Source organism: Anabrus simplex, chromosome 2, assembly GCF_040414725.1.
Source record: "Anabrus simplex isolate iqAnaSimp1 chromosome 2, ASM4041472v1, whole genome shotgun sequence".
NCBI classification, from domain to species: domain Eukaryota; kingdom Metazoa; phylum Arthropoda; class Insecta; order Orthoptera; family Tettigoniidae; genus Anabrus; species Anabrus simplex.
In genome coordinates, this window is record NC_090266.1 from 998,228,772 (window position 1) to 998,251,691 (window position 22,920).

Here is a 22,920-nt window from a genome sequence, read left to right on the forward strand (position 1 = left end):
TAACGACCGAGAGGATTCTTCGTGCTGACCACACGACTCCTCGTAATCTGCAGGCCTCCAGGTTGAGCAGCGGTCGCCTGGTAGGCCAAGGCCATTCAGGGCTGTACTGCCATGGAATTAGAATTGCTTTAAAGAAGAACGTTTAAAGGCCGAGTAAATATCCAAAATTTAGAAGTTGGAAACTTTAGTCATCCAACTCAAAAGTAGATGGGGAGAGTGCTGAGTGTTACCACTCGTGCTCTCCTATGTTTAAAAAATTCCTGTAGGGAATATAAATAGAGTCCGAAGACTGCGTAGAAGGTTCTACATTCCAGCCCTAGGAAAAGATTACATATTAGATATTTAGAAAACTGCTGAAATCTTCCCCTCGGAAAAACAAGCCAACACAATCAGATGTTTAAGTCAATTTTGCCTTTACCTTTTGGCGCTAGATCTTCTTCAAGCCTCACTCCCCATGCCTCCTGCCCTCTCTTACTTCCGTCAAGTCGCACTCGCAATAACCAGAGCAAATCACACAAGATGGCTCAAAAGTGCTCTCCTTAAATAGCTCCGTAGGGGAGAGTTCCAGATTAAATTAAAATCCAGAGCACTGATAGACTAAATTTCCATGCACTCCGCCGGGTTTGATTGGCTGGAGAACTTGTTTACAGCCATGTGACAGGTAAATTACTTTGGAGGAGGAGCAGATCAAGTGTTGACACCTTAGCCACATCAAAAAACAATAACCAGAAAGAAAAGGTTTGCGAAATAACACAAATGAAATATATTCAGAAATTTATTCGTGTTTAGTCCATTAGAGATCGCTAGAAAATAGATGGAAGATCCATCTAACCATAAAAGAAGAAAGTTTTAGAAAGTCAAAATTCTTGGTCAGTGCCATAGATGGCCGTAGTTGATAAGTGGGGAAGTTGTACCCCCCCCCCCCCGCTACAGAACTCCACCCCATAAAGTTTTACAGTAGAATGAACAGTTTTGAAATCTTGAAGCACAATTAAATTTGGAAACATTGAAGTTCAGAAATACATCGGCAATCTGGTGTATATCTTGGTTGTGAGTCCTCTCTTTTTGTTTGTTTTGGCTTGCTGTAGAAGACTAGTGATGGCTACAACACCGAAGTAGTCCAAGATCGTGCTATAGCGCACAGGGTTGACGACAGGTACGGCCGCAGCGGCCGATGTACGGATGTGATGCTCGGACCTTTTGGATACCCCGAGAAGCCATCCTCCCAATATTATGGGAGCTGAAGTGGGATTGAAGAGAGGCCAAGACCCAAGAGCAAGGTCACACCCAAAGATAGAGTGGAAGGATTAGTGCTGCGTCCCAACATCTTCCCACGGTGACAGGCTCAAATGAGGTTGAGTTTGGAGTCACAGCCGGAGCAAGGCGGGCCCGAAACCCGCGCCGGTATCTCTCCCAGGTTGACTGCCTGTGGCCTCAGGTGTAAGGTTTGGCACTGTAGCAGGTATATTTTGGTGGCCAGAGTAACTGTTATACAATGATGTTTACGTAAATACATGAACGTGTCTGACGAAGCGTAAAACTAAGTTTCTTATTAAGTTTGGAGGCAGGGGCGGCTATAGCAGAATACGTAGAGATATTAGAAGGTAAGATTTTGACAGAATGAATTTTTACAACAAACAATATAAGTTAAAATTTAGGATACATCATAACCATATGAATAGATACTACTCATAGTTCACATACATAATTTCTGATACCAAACAAAGAGCAGAAGGGCTACTAACCTTTATTTTAACACAAAATAAGGAGGCACGAGTTTTCCTAATAATACCTAAACTTACACTTACAAAATAACCTAAGGGAAGAAATAGAATAATCCCAGCAGTTTAACAAATAGGTAACATTTAAGCTAATGGAAGGGAACCTTCATAAAGGTTTTACTTAAAAGAGGTGAGCATGAAAAATCCTTTCAGTCTCCGAATTACTCACCAGAAGGTTGACAGGAGTGAAAAAATACAGAATTGCACAAAGTCCATGAAATCTGGGGGCAAGCTTGTCCGACGGAACAAAAATTTTTACCATGACCTGATCTCCAACTTTCAAATTGGTGGGTTTTCGTCCACGGTCATACCTCGTTTTTACTCTCCTATGTGTAGCTTTAAGGTAATACCTATCTTTCTTCCATAGATCTCGGATATACTCGGGATCTATTCTCCCCGGTAAAAGCTCGTTGATAGACCACAAATTAGACAATGGAATGTTCGGAACGAACTTAAACATAAGTGAATTGGTGAGAACTTGTGGGACACATGAATGGCGGAATTAAAACCCAATGATAGATAATGCAAGGATGTATCCCGACGAGAAGGTTTTTTGCGGTGGAAGGCAATAAGTGCTGATCGAAGATTTCGATTGGCCCGTTTAGCCAGAGATGACTGGGGGCAATAGGCAGAAGTTGTGATATGTAAAATGGATATATCAAGCAGAACTTGCGAAATAGGTTGGAAGTAAACGCTTTAGCATTATCAGAAACGAGATACTGGCATGGTCCAAATGTCGCAAATATGGAATTGAGGCAAGAAATAGTAGTTTGTGCAGTGGCGGGAAAAGTAGGAAACAACCATAAAAATCGAGTAAAACCATCCACAAGGATTAATTTATTGCCATTCCCTTGTGATTGAGAGAAGGGTCCCACTAAATATATATACAGTCGTTCCATGAGGTGGGGGGGGGGGGGGAAGCTTGATGAGATAATACCAACACAACATTGGTAGTTAATGAGGGCTTGATTATCAGACAGGTTTTACATGCTGTGACCAGTTTTTTAGTTTTTGCATCCATGGCCTTCCATATGAACAGCTCCTTTTTTTCTGGTTTTGGAAATGCCCAGGTGCCCACCTAATAATGTCTCATGGTAGTATTTGAAGATCATCGGTACTAAAATCAATGGAATAACAATTTAAATATTTAGGTCGTGCCGTGATGGGCTACATAGGACCAAATTCCTCCGCACATAAGGGACAGCATGTTCTCCAGAAGAAAGAGTTCCAATGACGGGAGCAACCACAGGATCTTCACGTTGACACTTAGCAATATCATTCTTCCTCGGAATCAGAATAACTAGTAGGATCCCACAAAAAATTATACTTAACCCGTCCGCGACCATATTCTCAGGACATCGAATGTGTCGCACATCAATCGCACATCAAACTGGAAATCAGGAATTCGAATTGCCCAGCGAACAATTCGATCAGTACATCGAGGCCTAACAAGCACCCACCTTGCAGCTTGGTTGTCGGTCTCTAGCTCAAATTTGACGCGCTCAAATTACGTGCGGATTTTTCCAAGGCAAAAAGCACAGCTAGTCACTCAAATTCATACACTGAATATTTAGCCTCTTGAAGTGACGCGGTACGAGCCGCATAGGCAATGGGGCGCCTTCCAAGTTCGGATTATTGCAGAAGAGGAACCGCTGCAACAACAGATGAAGAAGCGTCGGTCTGAACTATCAACTTGTTGGAAAATCCGACATAGCCCAAACAGGAGCATTGCAGAGGGCTAATTTGAGATCCTGAAAAGCGGCTTGTTGGGACGGACCCCATTCAAAGTTGATACCATTCCTACAAAGCAGATTTATGTGTGCCGCACGGTTAGCGAAGTTTTAAATGAACGTCCTAAAAAAGGCTTAACATACCGACTTCGCATCACCTTTAACATCGTCAGGAGGCTTAAAATCACGGATCGCCTGAGTTCTAGACTAATCCGCGGAAACTCCATCGGAGAAACTATATCCGCAAGAAAGACATCGATGGTTTAGCAAACAATACCTTCGAAAACTATACAGTCAAGCGTACTTTTCGAAGACATTTGAGTACTTTCTCTAGATGAGCTAGATTCCTTCGAAAGTCTCTGAGAAAACAACGGCATCATTTATATCATTTATGGCTGCCGCCCGGTTAGCGAAGATTTAAATAAACTTCCTAAAAACCTCGCATCACCTTTAAAGTCTTTAGGAGGCTTAAAATCACGGATCGCCTGAGTTCTAGACTCATCCACGGAAACTCCACCTGAGGAAACTACATCCGCAAGAAAGACATCGATGGTTTAGCAAACAATACCTTTGAAAACTATACAATCAAGCCTGCTTTTCGAAGACATTTGAGTACTTCCTCTAGATGAGCTAGATAACCTTCGAAAATCTCTGAGAAAATGACATCATTTATATAGTGGTAAAGGTAGTCGAATTTAATGTCGGAGAAGTCACTATCTAGCCATAAGTGAGAACAGCTGCTCCAGTGGGGAGCACGAAGGGGACGCGGTTGTATTCGTATAGATTCCAGTTGGTAGCGAAAGCAGTTAAATCGATCCTCCGCAAGTGGTATCTGAATATAGGATTGATTAAGATCCAAGATCGTGAAGAATTTAGTCTCTCGAAACCAAGAAAAGCATTAATGTAATCCAGGAAGGGGTGCTGACTGGAGAACTATCTTACGATTCATCGCCATATATTCAACTACTGGCCTGAAGCTACTCTGTGATTTTGACGCAAAAAGTGGTGACGAATATGCCGAAGTAGTGGGACGAATAATAGCATCACTCAACATATTAACCACGATTTGCTGGAGGGCCTTCAACTTGGGAGGTTACAATCTCTAAGTACAAAATCTGACAGGGATCGAATCCGTAACCTCAATCTTGAATTCAATCGTGACGGTCACACCTAGTTTTTCCCAAAATACGTCAGAAAATGGTTGATCTACTGTACGAATATTCGTGGCCTGGTCCTCAGGTAAATGACTAACATCTAAAGTCATCTCACTCTGAGGTGACGAAACACGAGAACACGACACAGAATTGGCCGAAACACATTTTACACTAGAGGAAATATATTCAGGAAATTTACAGCAGGTCTTTAACATAGAATAGCAATCTCCTCATATAATGGATACTATACTTCCGGAATCTAAGAGGGCGGTGACAGGTTCATTGTTTATTTCAATTTTGAGGTATCGAACAAATTCTGGAGCAACAGAAGCAATTTTTAAACATTCCCTAGTACATTCAACGATAACCTTAGACGGTGTTTCTTCTACAACACAAGTAATAGGATAATCTGAATTAATCTTGGCTGAGCCTGGAGACACTGCCCGGGAAGGAGGCTCAGGCGACAGTCTAGTCAAATTGTATTACTGTTATCGGTGGAAGTTGAGCAAGAGTGTGTAGTGGTCGGAGAATCACATTTCTTCGCCAAATGCGTAAAAGACCCACATTTAAAACAGCCTGAAAAGTCAGAAGATCCATTTTTAGAATCTTTGTAATTTAACAGCGGGCACTTATTCTGTAAGTGGTCCGCAGACCCGCAAATATCACATTTTCGACCGGAGAATGTTCTACGCGATTATGGCCTAGAAACATTAGAAGAAGGTGGTGGATCGCGCACAATTCTTAGAGTGTCGGCATATTTCACTCACTCCGCAGAAACAGACATAGTCTCAAGTTCCCTTAAAAGTTCGAGGACGGGAAGCAAAGCACAATTAAGAGCGATAAGTTGGAGAAATGCCTTCTATTATGGTCTGCATTATCTGACATTCGGAATAGTGCAAGGCATAAACTCCGGCGCAGAATCTAATGTCCTGAACAAAATCAGCTATATTTTCTTCTAGCCTCGGAACTCTGAAGTAGTATTTCTGAACTAACTAAGACAATGCTCTAGAATGAATGAGGTTCGCCTACAGATGTGCATAATGTCTCAATGGAGCTCCTTTCAGATATTGCTTAAACAATTTAGTCTGACAAGGCACCGAAGGTGAAAGGGCGTATGATTTGCAAAATTTGGGAGTGTGAGAGAGCAAACACCAAAGCATGGTCTTGGAATCCTACTAAAAATCTTGAGAATGAAATGACGTCGTTCGTGCAGTTGACCAAAAATTTGTAAATCCCTTTAAGTAACATGGATGGAAGATGTGGATTACTAATAAAGCCTTGGAATAATACACGTGAAGCAATCGGAGTGTTAAGTGGTTCAAAAGCGGCATTGCTAATGATAAACGGGGGAAGTTGTTATGGGTTTCCAACGGTATTGGCTATCTGTTCAGATGGGGCAGACACATGCTGTGGTTCAATATATTCCCCACTATCCGTAGACTTATTATGGTCCTCGTCCACATTGATAGTTCATGGGGCAACATAATCACCCTTTCCACTAACAAACCCAGACAAAAATTGGATCACCTAATTAGACAAATCAAAAATACGTTGACATAATGAATTAGCCTTACTAGAATGTACTTCACTGTGCTTAAGAGACAAGAGATCCCCCACTCTGTTAAAAAAAATTAAACAGCCTGGCCTGAACATGTTTAATTTGGTTATCGATGGGTTCACCTCCTTCAAAAAAATGCCAACAGAAGCAAGATCAGCAATCTTAATGGTGATCATGGATAATGACTTACCACACTGGCGTAGCCAAGGGGGGGCAGGGGGGCCTCCCCAAAAAAAAAGTATTTCCTGGAACTAGAGCCATTATCAGCCGTTGTTATACGTACGGTACGAACAACTTAAACACGCCGAAATATTAAATTAACGTAGCGACAAAGAATCTACTAGGAAGGCTCAATAGGCCATACATAACTCTATATATCTGTACTGCTTGAATGAAAGGAAAACACTTAGGATTGTGATGCGCGGGGATATTTCCCTGTACAGGCCTCAGTATTGGGGACGTAACCGGGTGTTGACAAATGTCAAGAGATGATGAAAAGGGCAATTTGCAATTAGCAAGGGATTACTCAGTAGGGGGCCGGAACATGACCACCGAGATAACGGAGGTCACGTACAGAACAGTTGCAAGCTTACAATATCGTGTCAGCTTTTGCACATCGGTTCCAGGAAACAACAATGCCCTAGCGATCCTGGGGTTGTACCGTGGTTGAGATATGTGCTGTGTTTAAGTTGCAGCGTTGGGAAGACTGTGACAGGATCGTGAGTTGCGCGTTAGTTCCTCATTTTGTGCCATATAAGTAACTTTTTTGAAGCCAAAACTATGTGCATCCTCGGTAAGTTATGAAAACGGTTATTTTATTCTAACAGTAAGCAAGCGGATGCGTGCCTAAGGCCTATAGGTAGACCTATATATTTTGTCAAATGCCCGGGGACTGATTGGAACCTCAAATGGCACCATCAAAAATGCGGGTAACTAATTTGTAATTAGCGGACGTGATAACTCAGTTGAAATAGTTCTATCTTCTCATCAAGACGGCCGAAGCTTGAATAGCAGTCGATGTATAAAACATTTTTAAAATGGGGAGTCACGTTTTATTGATTCGTCACTTACCTTTCTTTAGTAAGTTTGAGCCATAACCGAATCATTTATGGTGTTGTATTTTAAGTATCCAACCATTCTTCGGGCTTACCTTGTACCTTAAATGGTGAGTGGATGCAGTGGCGTACCCACAAAATAATTTCAATGGGTGGGGTATAAGTCCAGGCCAGTAGCGTGGATACATCTTTTCCTTGGAAGGGGTTGTGGAAAGATTTGTATTTATTTTTTATTTAGAATTCGCTTTACGACGCACCGTACGTCTTATGGCGACGATGGGAAAGGAAAGGGCTAGGAGTGGGAAGGAAATGGCCATGGCCTTTATTAAGGTACAGCCCCAGCATTTGTCTGGTGTGAAAATAGAAATCCACGGAAAACCATCTTTCCGGCAGTGGGGATCGAGCCCACAATCTCCCGGATGCAAGCACACAGCTGTGCGCCCCTAACTGCACGGCCAACTAGCCGGGTGGATATGAAACGAAAGTCGGTCCTACCGAGTGCGGTGACGGATCTTCAGTAGATATTGATGGTTTTGATTGTTGCCATGTACAATCATGGCTTCTGTACTCTTAACATAAACCGGCTGCATTATTGAAACTATTCGTAAAATTGATAATATCTTCATTTATTTTGTCTTCTTAAAAAGGAACCACTTTTGTACTACGCCCCGTGAAGGTGACTACCTTCTAAGTCGTAGATATTTAGATTATGGGAGATTCTACTGCACCCACAAACAAGGCTGTATCTTCTCCATCCCATGCCTTTCTTAACTCTGTTAGTGCCGGGAAACGAATGCAGGATGCCTTAAGTCAAATTCTAAAATAAGGAGACCCAAAAGTAACCAGGTGGCCCCGCGGTGTGGGGGTGGCGTGCCTGCCTCCTACTGGAGGCCCCGGGTTCGATTCTCGGCCAGGTCAGGGATTTTTACCTCGATCTGAGGGGTGGTTCGTGGTACACTCTTCCCACGTTCTTATAAACGAGAGGCTATCTGACGGTGAGATATCCGCCCCGGTCTAGAAAGCCAAGAATAACGGCGGAGATGATTCGTCGTGCTGACAACGCGACACCTCCTGATCTGCAGGCCTTCGGGCTGAACAGCGGTCGCTTGGTAGGCGATGGCCCTTCGGGGCTGTTACGCCATTAAGTTTAGTTTGGAAAAGTTACCAGAGTAGGAAGCGACACCCCTGCAAGGCTCTTTAGCTTCCAGCTAGTTGTTCCGTCCGGTTTCGTGCATTTAGGACAGTTGGAAAACGTACGACTTAATAAATGCTCCTCATAAAACCATTGTAAAAAATACTAACTGCATCTATTTGTAACAATCATCACAAAAGCCTCCTTTTCATGTGACTCATTTGGTTGAGTCGCTGTCCTTCTGAGTCCGAGTTCTCAGGTTCAAATCCCAGCTTCGGTCGGTGGCCCTTAAAACGGTGTTGAAATGGCAACAGCTCCATGTCGTTAGTTTCTGGCACGTTAATAATAATTATAGATACGAATATTAACGTCATAAAACTGTAACTTGGGGCCGATGACCTTCGATGTTAGGCCCTTAACACAACAAGCATCATCATCATCAAAACTGTAACTTTATAGTACTATATTCTGTATCCCAGGCTTGCGAGGGAAACTAATTAACAATTTGCTTTACGTCGCACCGACACAAATAGGTTTTATGACGACGCTGGGATAGGAAAGGCCTAGGAGCGCGAAGGAATCGGCCGTGTCCTTAATTAGGGTACAGCCCCAGCATTTGCTTGGTGTGAAAATGGGAAACCACGGGAAACCATTTTCAATGCTGCCGACAGTGGGGTTCGAATCCACTATCTCCCGGATGCAAGCTCACAGCTGCGCGGCCCTAACCGCGAGAGAAACTAATAGGACAATGTAAACTCTACCTAGCATATGTTGTGACGTGTATTTTTCTTTCCCAACTAACAAAATATCTATACCCCTTGCATTCTATATTTAACTTTATTTATTTATTTATTTATTTATTTATTTATTAATTTATTTATTTTTATTTTTTATTTATTTATTAGTGTCTTTTTTACAGTGGCGAAGTTAGGGCTAGAGTCCCTCTCCTACACTGAAGCACATACTAATCAAAATCTTAAATAAAATACTGAGTTACTTAAAATAGTTAATACTACATAAATTAATAGAATTGAAAATATATTTAAATAAATTGCTAACTAAATTAATATTAAAACTAATTCATATTAAAAACTGTTAAACTAGCTAATCCTCAGGCACGCACACATTCATACTTCAATCATTCAGTCAGCTGTCCTCAGCAGGTAGTCTCATTAACTTAAGTTAGTTTCTCTGACCTGAGCTGGCAGAGAGTTTCATAATCTGGCGCCGGTCACCACAAATGATCTATTAATTTTATTTGTGCGGTGCAGTGGATTAGAAAGAAAGGATCTAGAACGTGTAAGTTCTGAAATGATGATAAAAAGTTGATTTTAGAAGAATTATGCAGTGGCTGACTTTCAGCTAACACTCTAAACACCATCCATAAAATGTGTAGCTGCCGACGTTTATCAGGCTTCAGCCATGACACAGCCTGATAGTATGGGGTGGTATGAACATCGTACTCGATATTGTAATTAAATCGCAGGCAGGAATTTAGTTCTCGTTGAAGTTTAATTGTTTCTTCTCTCGTCATGTCAACTAAAACAACGTCACAATAATCAAGAATAGAGAGAATGATAGTCTGTATTAGTCTGGCCTTTAGCTCAAATGGAAATACATCCCTCTGCCGTTTAAGGGGGTGGAGCACTCCAAAAATCTTTTCACGTATTTCTTTCGTGAGATTCGAACAATGAAGTGTTTCATTCATAATTACGCCGAGAATACTAACCGTTTTACTGTAGGGAATAATGTTACCATTCAGTAGAATAGACGGGATTACGACATTGTTTGAGCAGCTCAGTAATTTTCGTGATCCAATTATAATTGCCTGAGATTTTGTGGAGTTTAGTACAAGAGAATTTCGTTGTGCATATATACTGAGTTGTCGGAGGTCATTGTTAATATCTTATCTTGCAGCGTCGATATATTTGAAGATTGTCAGCTTAGAGGTGGTGTGTGTTATTTCTTGTCACAGATGGTGGGTCATTGATATAGATACAGAAAAGTAAGGGTCCTAGAATACTGCCCTGTGGGGCACCAATTTCATTTTCTTTTTAGAGGTCTTGTCGTTTACTGTTACACGCTGTTGACGGTTACTCATATAAGAATTTATAAACCTAAGCGCAGCCAGGTCCATTCTCTTTATCGTAGTCGGAATTTATATAGTGTCAAAGGCGCTACTGAAGTCAAGAAGGATAATTATAGTGAGCAGTCGTTTGTCCGTAGCGTTTCTAATATCTTCAGTAACCTTCAAAAGTGCTGTCGCGGTACTGTGATCCTTCTTAAATCCAGATTGCAAAGGGTCCAAAAGAGCATTTTTATTTAGGTACTCCAGAACTTCCTCTTATACTAAATGTTCAAAGGCTTTAGAAAGCGCAGGGAGTATGGACACAGGACGATATTCAGACGGTGATTGTGGGTCTAAACTCTTAGGTACCGGTATAATATTGGATGTTTTCCAGAAAGTAGGGAAAGTTCCGTTTGGTAAACAGTAGTTCAGTATGTGCATCAGTATAGGTAGGACAACAACCATAATGTTTCGTATAGAAGTAATATCATCTACACCTGTAGCCTTTGTTTTAATCGAGTACAAAGCCTTTTAACCTGATTTTCTGTGACACTGTGAAATGTGAATGGTGGATTGGCTGGAGGGGAGGGCGATGAGTCGGTGCAGTTAATTGGGGTGGGTTGAATATTTATTCTACTAAAATAATAGTTCAGTTCGTCAAGTAGAGTGTCAGGAGTTCTCTGCCTCTGTTATGTTTTACTATTCCCAGGGCTCTAAATTGGTCCAATGCGCGATTAGAATTTAAGTTGTTAGCCAAATTCCGGAATTTTGTACATTTTTTATTTCTGATTAACTACGTTGTGCGATTTCTTAGATGCGGTAAGATTCTAAGCCTGTGTCATCTAGAGTTTGTTTGTGATGTCGAAATAACGAGTCACAGTGGGCCATCATTCTCTTGGTTTCATCATCTAGCCATGCACTAGAAGGGCGAGAAACCTTTATTCGACGCGTGTATGTGTGTTTCTTTGCTACATTGATTGTATAAAATGTCACTTCTTTTCTTTATAGCTTATCACGTGACCTTTATTATAATAAAATTACAGTATTTATTCTTTTTTTTTTTATTTGCTTTACGTCGCACCGACACAGATAGGTCTTATGGCGACGATGGGACAGGGAAGGGCTAGGAGCGGGGAGGAAGCGGCCGTGGCCTTAATTAAGGTGCAGCCCCAGCATTTGCCTGGTGTGAAAATGGGAAACCACGGAAAACCATCTTCAGGGCTGCCGACAGTGGGGTTCGAACCCACGATCTCCCGAATACTGGATACTGGCCGCAATTAAGCGACTGCAGCTATCGAGCTCGGTAGTATTTATTCTAAACCAGAATATTTAATCTTTACTCAAACTGTTTATCCTTGCATTCATTTCTCTTGTACTCGGAATATATGAAATGCTGCAGTTATGTTGAGATGGGAGTAACAGAGGTTGGCGGGGGTGTGAGTGGGGTGCGTTGTTGTCCAAGGAGTTGAGACACCCCAGGAGTTTTAACGAATGTATTTTTTTAAGCATTTTATATATAATGTATATTACTATTAGCTTCTGGAGTCCGACTCATTGGCTGAATGATAGTGTTGAGACCTTCGGTTCAGGCAGTCCCCGGTTCGATTCCGGCCGGGTCGTGGATTTTAATCGCGCTTGAATAATTCTTCGGACTCGGGGACTGGGTGTTTGTCCCACCACTTTCCTCTTGATATTCAGTTAACATACTACACTACCAACCACCAAAGAAACACACAATAGTGATTACATCCCTACATATAGGGTTGCGTCGGGAAGGGCATCCGACCGTAAAACAGGCTCAAATAAACATTTGGGACACAGTTCGCACCCGCGACCCCACATGTGGGAAAAGAAGAAGAAGAATACTATTAGCTTCCGGAATCCGCACGAATCCACCACTCTTACTTGGATCCAAGGACACTCATTTCCTTTTTAGGTATTCTATACCACCTAAACTCAAGTTTGGACACCTACCAAAATAAAATTCTGAATGCCCCCGCCCCCCCCCCAACTGAAATCTTGGCTACGCTACTGACTCACCAAATTCCTTCTCACCATAAACAGGAGTAGAAATAGGTAATTATCAGGGTTAGGGTTTTTAGATGCAAATTTCAGATGAAAAAGGAGGGGAAAAGGTGCTCAAATAATGTAAAGAAAAGAGACAAAAACGTGCTGTTTTATTCAACTAATTCAACGATTTCTCTTTCCTCTATTCTAGTTTATTGAATTACAAACAAGTACATCAAATTATCACTCATCAAAGCAAGAAAAAATCATGAAGTTGTTGTACTACAAGACATTAAGCACCTGTACATTTTTGAAAGTGAATCTGTTTCTATTAGGAGATAGAATGTCTTTGTAGATGCTAAAGCTTCTTTCGACATCCACAGAAACCAGTGGGGCAAACCTTGTATTCACTCGAATGGCAACTCTACAGGTGTGGCGAAATCCTCAATGTCTGGATTCTTCTGAAGACTAGACTCAAGTTTGTCTTTGGCAAAGCCATCTAACGGCTCCCTCACGGAAGGATAAATATCCCTTTTTTTTTCTTTTCCAGAGCTTGTTCTTCGAATCGTTTAATAACTGCAGTCTGTTACTTGTAACTATGGACACAATGTATTTCTGCCCGCAAATTATGTATTTCCTCCGGTAACAGAAGTTGCTGTGCCTTGGAAATTGCACCTGCGCTGGCTGGATCGAAATAAAGCACAAACTGTCTAATTTTGGCAAAATTCTCACACACCATAGCAACACACTCAATCCACGATCCCCAGAGAGTAATGACCGGGAAATTTGGAAAGGGCAGGCCAGTGGTTTCCCTGTAGGCAACAACACGACTCGGAACTTTCAGTAGAATCTTCTTCAGGGCAGAGATGAATTGATTTGCGATGTCGTATTCATTCCTTGTGGATTTACAAACCCTGTGAAGGGCATGCAGCAATAATGTCCCATGCTTCAACTAAGGAAATGAAGGTATCAATTGGTCAACAGCTGAAACTATGTATGGAGCTTGGTCCGTAACCACAAGAAGAAGTTTTCAAACTCGATACCAGTAGGCCAGAGTTATTGGCAGAAGTCCATAATTGATTGCATTACTGTACTGGCATTGGCTTTCTGCAGCTCATACATTTTAACAACATGGGCTTAACGTTCTCCTCTGCAAGGGAAAAACTAAAATGTTCAAAACATATCGTTCTACTGAGTCTATGGTTTCATCCACAATGATTCCCACATCGCAATCAGACACTTTCTTCTTGAATTTTTGTACGGCTTCTTGGTAAACAGGCTCCGTATAGTTTTTTATTAAAGTAGTCTCATAGGGCATTGAAATCACTGAGTATTTTTCAAGAAATCCCTTGAAGGCTGGATGGTTCACCTTATTGAGTGAAATTCCTACTTTTGTAAGAACTGCACACAAATCAATGTTTAATTCTTCCAAATTTTGGCTTTTTGAAGAACTCTGTTGAAACGCATTTCGTAATAGAGGTTGCCGCGATCTGTTTGCTTGAAGAGTCGTATTCATTTGATGTTTAGAGTGGAAATGTGTTGTTTGATGCGCTGGTATTTTTGATCTAACAAAAATTTTGAATCACACATAGTTCATCGCATAACAGTTCCCCGTCTATGAAATCTTGTTTGAATTCCTAAGCCAGAGCAATAAATCGGGCACTGGTTACCTTTGGCATGGTAAAATTTAATTGTACACTCGTTTAGTAATGTAACAAAGCGCTAGCATTGCTAACTCAATGCGACTATCACACAACTCACTCTTGCGCTCACTCGCTCACTTGCTGTCCACACTCTCTTATAACACCGCGACAGTTACCAGAATGTTCTCATTCATGCTGGAACTGCAGTCTCAGCGATTTCTAGTAGCTTCGAGCAGAACTCAATCTTAATTCTCGGAACTACACGGGTGCGGTTGCTGACATTTCTGCGTCACCAGTTTCCGCCTCCATGCGAACAGATGACGTCTCACAGTAACAAACTCACATTCACGAACAGCAGGCTACTGATTCTGGTGGGATAGAATCACTCATTGCCAATTGCATTATTGCGGGCTAAATTATAGCGGTAAAGCGAGAGAACGGTGTTTTGTCGAACGCAGGATTATTTTCCATTCTTGCAGGTGTGCTTTCAAAACCCGCGTGGTGTTTACTGAAAGAGGTAGGCTTACTATTCACACGTACACAGCAAGCTGAGGAGACGTTAATTGAAAGTTAAATATTTTATATTAATTAGTAATCTTATAGAACAAACTTGAGTTAAACTTAAAAGACAAAAGGGGGAAAGGGGATTATGGGCGTGGTTGGAGGAAAAAATGATAAAGGTCCAAAAAAGGGAAAAAGGTGTATTAGGGATGCCTCTTTTCGCAACTAGAAACAAAATTTCACACTTTGATTTCTTTCCGAACAGCTTTAATTTACCGTAACAGAAAAGGTACGCACCTAAAAATCCTAACCCTGGTAATTATAATGAATCCTTCAATCGTGATGCGTCTTTTGCAAACGTGCCACCGGACGGAACCTTTCTAATTGCCAGCTCGTAAAATAGCTCCTCCTCCCGTAAATACCAAGGAACAAGAACGTCTCTGGGGCCAGACATAATGAATATTAACTTTGACATAATTTAGAAAATTTAGAAAACTGAAAAATTTCCAGTGTAGAAATACCAAATTTATTGAGAAATAGTCAAAAGTGTATTTTGTCTAGACTTATTCAACCACGCTATGTTACCACTTGATACTGGGATTTATCATGGAACGCAGAGGTAAGCAGTCTCTTGGGCTGAATGGCTGTACAGGGGCAAAACTTTAAAAAAAATTTAAATTCATTTTCTTTCCTCTCTTAAAATTCAGATAGCGTAATTCAATGACATAACAAGAAAATCTGAAATGTTACTTATGATATTCACATTAAATATTGGACGTAGAAGTGCCTAATCAGGTACAAGATTAAATGGAAGAAATTCTCAGACGTTAAGCTACTCCTGGCAGGTACAATATCATAGAGTCTGAGCTCCAAAATACATACAGTAGAGGCTAGCCTCAATCAGACAATCAGTTGCTATTTACAATTTCAATTACACTGGAAACCCCTAGGGTGACCCCACTTCGTATTGTTCATAAGTAGGTTGCCCATGGTGGGCTTATCAATTACAAGGTTTCACAACCGGGTAAAGTACTATTCCCCAAGGGAAATTTAACGTAGACACTATTAATCAAAAACCCATCAAGAATATACAGGGATATAATTACCCATTCTACAAGGCTTTAAGAAGGAAAATAAAAGGTTACGCAAAACAGGCCATTAACGAAATACAAGGAGACGAAACACCAGCACACCATAGAAGAATGTCCAGGGAAAGACAAGACCTAAGTGAGCTTAATACCGATGACACAGAGGCTAGTCCCATGCTAAAAAGTGTGATTTCAGGGGGGAAATTTCCAAACCTCAAAGGTTGAAAACTTAAGTCACCCAACTCAAAAGTAAAAGGCGAGACTGCCGAGGGTCACCACACGTGCTCCCTTATACTAAATATTTTCCCAGTAGAGAATATAAATCGAGTCCGAAGACTACGCAGAAGGTGTTGCATTTCAGCCCAAAGAAAAGAAAACATCACATATTAGATTGCAAGGAAAACTACTGAAATCTTCCCCTCGAAAAACACGCCGACTCAGTCACAGGTTTAGGTCAATTCTGCCATTACCTGTTAGCGCTGAATCTTCTTCAAGCCGGCCGCGCCCTGCCTCCTGGCCCCCTCTATTCTCCGTCAAGTCGCACTCTCAATAACCGGAGCAAATCAGACGAGACGGCCCTAAAGTGCTCTCCTTAAATAGCTCCGGAGGGGAAAGTTATAGATTAAATTAAAATCGAGAGCGCTGATAGACTAAATTTCCATATACTTCCCCGGGTTTGATTTACTAGCGAACTTAGTTACAGGCATGTGATAGGGAGATTGCATTAGATGAGGAACCATGTGAAGTGTGAAAAACTTCGGCACATCAAAAACAATAACCAGAAGGAAGGTTTACCAACCACTATAAATTAAATATCTTCTTGAATTAATTTGGGCTTAGCGCACTAGATTTCACTAGAAAATAGATGACATAGTTATCCAACCATCGGGGAAGAAACTTTTAGAAAGACTTAAAAGTTCTTGGTCACTGTCAAAGGTGGACGTAGTGGAGGAGGCACGCATTTTAAATAGCCGGAGAAGGTGTACCCCGGTACAGTAATAATAATAATAAGAAGAAGAAGAAGGCATTACTGCTACTGGATCGAAGCTTCGCTATTCTACAGAGTTAAAATCTCCTATGACCCTGATGATATGAATAAATAGATCCCATGCAGTGCAGTAAGAGGAACATAAATACGCACATAGCTTCATTTGCCAGTTCACTAATTTCTTTTCCTGCGCTTCTTCCCAATTTATTGGGGTTACACTTGTTATGGATTTTGTCCAGTTTTAAGGCCGGATGTCATTTCCGATACCCACCCTATGTACGTGTTTCTGTGGTGGCTAGTAGCGCGGTGTGTTGTGTAGAAGTGTATTGAGAGAGGCACAAACATACTCGCAGTTAAAATTGTCGGCTCAGCCGAAATTGAGGCCTGTGAAGAAAACATAAAGGTCCGTAATATTATCCTGCAGGTGTCCATCTTAATCACTACATAATCAAATAATATTTCGCCTACATCAATTCACTTCTATTTTTTAGAAATTTAGCCACTCCTTCAATCACTCCTTTGCTACAGTAAGCAAAAAATTCCTAATTTTCATCAGTAGTCTCCCATGATATAATCTGTACGCTATCACTAGTCTTTGATAGGTCAATAGCAACACAGTTCATTTCATCTCCTGAATCTCAACTATCTGCTATACCTTGCTGTAATCCTGCAAGAAGAACCTCACTGGAATCACCCTCCGTGAACCCGAACTGCCGCCTATCAAATCACTTAGTATTAATTTTTGAATTTATTGTTGAAATGTCCTGCCTAGGTCCTGTTGCTGCCATAAATTACTGATACACGCCCTTCAATTGTCCACTAAAATTCATATTACTGCCAGCTATGCTCAACATCATGTTACCCTCAGCTTTCGTATTTGCTAAACTCAATTTCCTTATAATTTCTTTCAATTCCTCCTTTCTCGCGACCATTCTAAACTCTATTTCTTTGTAACATGCACCTCCTTATTAAAATATTTATTTCCACGCCTTCAAAAATCCATAGACCTAGCTGTTTTCACACTCCTCAACTATTGTTTTAAACCCTTTTAAACCCTTTTTTATATTTTTATTTACCATTATCCACTGATCATAATTACTTTCTTTTATGTACCCCATACCTCTCTTATCGACCATAATATATTGATTAACAGTCCTACTTTCACTACCATCCTTTCTATCACGTTCATATTTAACTACGATTAATCGTGATCACTTTTACAATTTGACACTTATGTTTCTCTATAGGGATCATCTGGTTTTATGAGCACCACGTGCAGAATATTGTTCCTTCATCTTCAACTAAATTGTTCTGAATTTCAGTAGACGTGTCTTTGAAGGCTGTAGCATACTTCGAATGATCGGCTAAAGCAGAATTCATAGTTTGACTAATGGTAAGGAAAAAGTCGATGTACACCTCTTTGTTTGAGAAATTTAGTTCGCCTTGTCTTCGAACGTACATTTCTGCTTGCTCATAAATCACACAGTATATTTTACGCAGGCCTGAATTTTCTGTAGTTGGTACCCTTTGTTCAGCCTATTTCGGCTCCTTCTCCATTGTAATAAAAGTGAAGTCTACGGGATAAAATTAAAACGCTATATTTAAATATGAAGTGTAGTTGATCGTTAATTTGAAAAGTTCAGTTCCAAAAATCATTTTCTTTTACTTATCGGTGTAATGATATATGATTAGTCAACATAATACCATCAATAATTACTGTGTTACTTGAATATTCGATTAATTTGTTGACTTGGAGAGATATTCCAGGATTTATATGAGATTAGAGTAGGAATAGTGCTTGTGTATTACAATAGTGTAGTCACTTGAAAGCAGTGATGGTGAGCATCGTGACATCGATTGTAGCCTATATGTTAATACGACGAGTTCTGTAGTGGATACACAAAACAACTCAACGGGCATAAATACTGCGGTAATTTACACTCAAGCTTCAAACTCAGTTTTAAGATGTATGTAATTTAATAAGGTGATAGTGAAAATTATTGTTTTTATTATTTATTTATATTTGTAGCAACTATTTAAATCAATTAAAAGTATATACTAATTATCAGTACAATAATATTACTTTACAGAAGGACATTAATAAATCATTACGTGTTGGCTAACTTTTGCGGCCCCCAAAATATATCGCCCTCGGCGCCGGCCCAGCTGGTTCGTTTGTAAATCCAACACTGCATTTAAGTGTTATAAGACCTGCCTCTATTCCCTAATTTTTCATTACATGAGGAATGAGCAAATATATCTGTTCATTCAATGCATGGTCGATTCTGCTGTATTAGTGCCAGACATTTACAAAGAGGCTAACATTTTCAAGAGATTTACAGATTTCATATGTCTCTTCCATGCAGTATTTCAATAAATTTAAGTTGTTCTTCCTCCCAAGTGATTCTAGTTATTGCTTATTCAGTACAACTACGCAGCAATTGGCATGCATGTTCTTGGTATTTTAAAACATAAAATGCTAATTTTAAAGCTTAAAATGTGGTATGCAGAAAGGGGAACACTGACAAAAATTAAAATAACACGTAATAAACAGTAGATAGGCATAGCAGTTAACCCATAGCTCACAGAATGTGTCACTAATTGACTCTCATCTAAATTAAAATTCCATAGAGCAGATGCCTTGAGCCAGAATTCACCTCCACTAGTTTGGCATCTAATTGATTTAGCTAATATTCTTTATATAAATCGTGTACAACTTTTCTTTATTCCAGAGATGTAATAGGATGCGAGATTTTGATGTACAAATTACCGCCTGTCTAAAAATGGATTGTAATTTTTTAATTTCTAAAAAACTTACCCTACCTATAGGAGGGCGAAGCTATAAAGTCATTAAATCACTACTACTACTGATAATAATAATAATAATAATAATAATAATAATAATAATAATAATAATAATAATAATAATAATAATAATAATAGCAATAAGATATTTCCATGTGGCTATTAAGCCGAATAAACCCTTTCTAGGGATACTCTACGACGAGGGTGGGTGACGTCTACTATGTGTAGGAAACGGAATGTTGTGTGGTGGATAATTGTGTTGCGTGTGGTGTGTTTGTGAGTTGCAGGAATATTAGGGACAGCACAAATACCCAGTCCTCGGGCCAAAGGAATTAAACATTCACGATTATAATCCCAGGACCGGACGAGAAATCGAGCTTAGGACCCTATGAGCCGACGGCTGTTTCGCTGACCTTTCAGCCAAGGAAGTGGACAAATTACTAATGATATTCGTGGAGTAAAAAGGAATAGGGAAAATTTCATGTTGAACATCAAATCTTTTGAAATTCTACCTCTTCTGCATATTCTAGTCAGTGATTTCACAGGTTGCAAAGAAACTGGAGCAGCCCTTAGAGGGGTCGAATAGGAATGTCCTGAGGCAGGACAAGCCTGAGAATATGAGAAACCGCATAATGATTTTAATTATTTTCCAAAATGCTCTACATTCGTAAACAATGTGCAACTGACAGTCAGTGAAGTGATCATATTCGCTTTTGTGTACACTTTACTTACACACCGGACGTAGAATATTCGAACTATCGCCCACCACATTCAATGAAGGCGGTGACGGGGGTAAGCATACGGTGTCATAGGGCTCTGCGTTCGATGAAGACGAGCAGTCTGTTGTCACACCGAACATAGTACAAGAGACGCATGCGCTGGGTACATCTGGTTGTCATTTGTTCTCTCAGCGACCAGATTGCTGTTTGTAGTGTGATACGGTACTGTTACTGGTAGTTCACACAACGGTATTCCGTGGAAGGTAACTATTGTCAGTGTGACATCCGTGAGGGGACGCAGGCTAAACACGGGTAAACGTTTTCAGAACTCCAAGGTGTGCATTTCATCCACGGCAGAGCCGCTGGTAATCCACACAAAATTGAACGCCTGTACCCCGAACAATATACGACAAGACATTCCAAACCATTCACCGCCGGCTCCGAAAGACAGATTTGTTGTGCACTGTGCACCATGTGGACTGTCCACGTCGCGCTCGAACATCTGTTACAGAAGACGAGGTATTTGTTTATATGGAAGAAGGACAATCTACCAGCATGTAACTTGGAAATTTCTCAAAGTAGTATGCAGCATCTCTTAAATGGCAATCAGCTGCATCCCTATCATCGCCACCGATTTAACTATTTGAATGAGGAGGATTTCCCAGAACGAGTGCAATTTCGCTGATGCCTGATAGACAGTTGTGCCACTGAGCCCAGTTTTCTAAGTTATGTGTCGTTCATAGATGACGCAGAGTTCAGCAGAGATGGTTCCTTTAATAGTCGTAATAACCATATCCCGGCGAGGAACTATCACTACGTATTCGAACACGACAACCAACACACGCTCGCAGTTAATATATGGGCCATTATTATGGACAATCTCTTCCTTTCACCATGTTTGAATAGGATGGCGTACCTTACCTCATTGAAGATGATTTGCCATAACTGTTATAGAATTAGCCAGACCTTCCATACTCAGATCTGAATGCAATTAAATGGAACACCGGCACACATTATTCGTGCAGTAAGTAAGATAAAATAATGCACATATCCCGGGCGTTGGATCTAAAGAGGAGGTCGAAGACATGGCCAGCCTTGATTTGAAGCCTCTGAATTTCTTCTTGTGGTAATACCAAAACTTTGCGTACGTGACATCAGTGGCCAATGCAGAAAAACGCGTTTGCAAAATCTGACGAGATTCGTGCGATATGTGATGTACAGTATACAGTAGATAGCACCAGAGTTTACTACGCCGATGTAATGTTTGCATTGAATGTGATGAACAACAGTTAGAACAGTTTTTGTGAACTTCACAGTGTGTAAAAACGACTAACACTTTATTGTTTGCCAGTTCTGAATTGCATAGGACTGTAGAGCATTTTGGAAAAGTAAATCTCTTATGTCGTTCCTGACCTTCCAAAACTTGATCTGATGCAGGGTTTGGCCCTAGACTATGTGCTCTTATTCGAAAGTTGTTGTATTTTTTGTACTTCAATTTCTGCGCAAACTTTTGAATCTCTCTGTATATCTGTTTATATGCTATGTGCTTAAAATATGGTTCTTTAATGTGCTTGTTATTGTACTGATACAGATTTCTCAAGTACACAGGAACCTACTGCATTAGGAATTGATCCCGCAACTTAGAGCGCACGACATGATTGTCTAAAACTACGTTACGCTAATGGTTATTCAATTCCATCTTCCGGTAACAAATATATTATAGACCACAAGAAAACCTTGATATGTTAATTATGACAATTATTCTGACTTTATGTTTCATTTTCAGATACTAACAAACATGACAACGAATGCAAGTGCTGTCAGCCTACAAAGTATACACATATCAGTGTCACAATGACGTGTCCCGATAAACATGTATACAGAACCCAAGTTCCTGTTCCCACTATCTGCAGCTGTCATGCATGTGGTGAAGCATCACGACCTGGAATGAAGTCCATATCATCTAAATCAACAACTTCATAGAGCTGCCAAGGGGTAAAACAAACTGTTAAATATCTCATGAAATGTAAATATGATTCCTGATGTAATATAACTCTCAGAATAGTGCTCAATTGTTCATATCATTTTTACTTCTATCTATCGTGAAATTTAAAACTGGTATTGTATCTGTATTTAAGGAAAGAGCATTAAAGGCGAATTCACATTTAATTATGTTATTCCTTAAAATCAGTTGTTGTACAATCCAACCTTGAACTTATCCCGAGTGTTTATAAATCATTCATCTGCACTAAAATTAAGTACCGTAATGATTTCATGTACCAATATCTAAAATGGCCTTGATAGGGATTTAATTTGAACAGTTAAAGACTGCTTACGGGTTGGAAAAAATCCTTTTCCATTATTTCCTTTCTTCGTACGTTCTTATTACAGCCTTTCCTCGATCCTGTGTACACTAACATAAAACACCTATATCATGTATATAATCCCGCAACTTACAGCACAGGAGATCATTCTCTAACAAACTACGTTGCGCAAATTGTTACTCAACTCCATCTTCCAAGAGCAAATATATGACAGACCATAGAAGAACATGATATGATAATGATGACATTCTAATTTTATTCATTTTCAGATACTAATAAACATGACAACGAATGCAAATCCAGTCAACCTGCAAAGTATAGGCCTACATATACTGTATAAGCATGAAAATTACATGCCTCGATTACA

General features: G+C 40.2%; 1 protein-coding gene across 1 annotated transcript in view; it reads left to right on the plus strand.

Moving 5' to 3' along the window:
• Positions 1–22,398, plus strand: part of Hml (Hemolectin) — a 586,263-nt gene extending 563,865 nt beyond the window's left edge. Inside the window, exon 78 of the mRNA XM_068226073.1 lies at positions 22,016–22,398. Coding sequence (XP_068082174.1) covers positions 22,016–22,212 — 197 coding nt within the window. The 3' untranslated portion in view covers positions 22,213–22,398. The remainder of the gene's footprint in view (positions 1–22,015) is intronic.
• Positions 22,399–22,920: the final 522 nt, after the last annotated feature.